At 48.7% G+C, this 380-nt stretch overlaps 1 protein-coding gene across 1 annotated transcript in view; it reads left to right on the top strand.

Moving 5' to 3' along the window:
* The window catches only part of ak2 (adenylate kinase 2), a 4,158-nt gene extending 3,809 nt beyond the window's left edge, over nucleotides 1-349 (top strand). The window contains exon 7 of the mRNA XM_008331010.3: nucleotides 294-349. Within this exon, the coding sequence (XP_008329232.2) occupies nucleotides 294-301 (8 nt within the window). The 3' untranslated portion in view covers nucleotides 302-349. The remainder of the gene's footprint in view (nucleotides 1-293) is intronic.
* Nucleotides 350-380: the final 31 nt, after the last annotated feature.

Genomic DNA, 380 nt, shown 5'->3' with positions numbered 1-380 from the left:
CCAAGAACAGATGTCCCCCCCCTCCCCCTTCCTCCCCCTCCTCACCCCTCCTCACCCCTCCTCACCCTCCTCACCCTCCTCACCCCCCAAGTGGGTTTAAGTTTCACTCTTATTCATGACTTGTCTCTCGTCTCTTCTGCTCCTGTTCTATTGTACACTCTGTCACAGTTGGGGGAGTGTTGTTGTTGGTGGGGGAGTGAAAACTGGCAGCACTTTTTTTTTTTTGTAAATTATTTTTTGTTTATCACTTGTTTTTCTTTGTTAATCACTGAAAACTTGTCTGTGTTTTTCAGCTGGTTGAAGCCTGAGTTTCCACTGATGCAGACGATGGCAGCAGGACAGTGTTGGTGGACAGATGATGCAGAGAATCAGGGGGGGGG

This window comes from Cynoglossus semilaevis, chromosome 18 (assembly GCF_000523025.1).
Source record: "Cynoglossus semilaevis isolate Cse_v1.0 chromosome 18, Cse_v1.0, whole genome shotgun sequence".
Taxonomy (NCBI): domain Eukaryota; kingdom Metazoa; phylum Chordata; class Actinopteri; order Pleuronectiformes; family Cynoglossidae; genus Cynoglossus; species Cynoglossus semilaevis.
The sequence above is the reverse complement of the archived record's forward strand: the minus strand, read 5'-3'. Positions and strand labels throughout refer to the sequence as shown.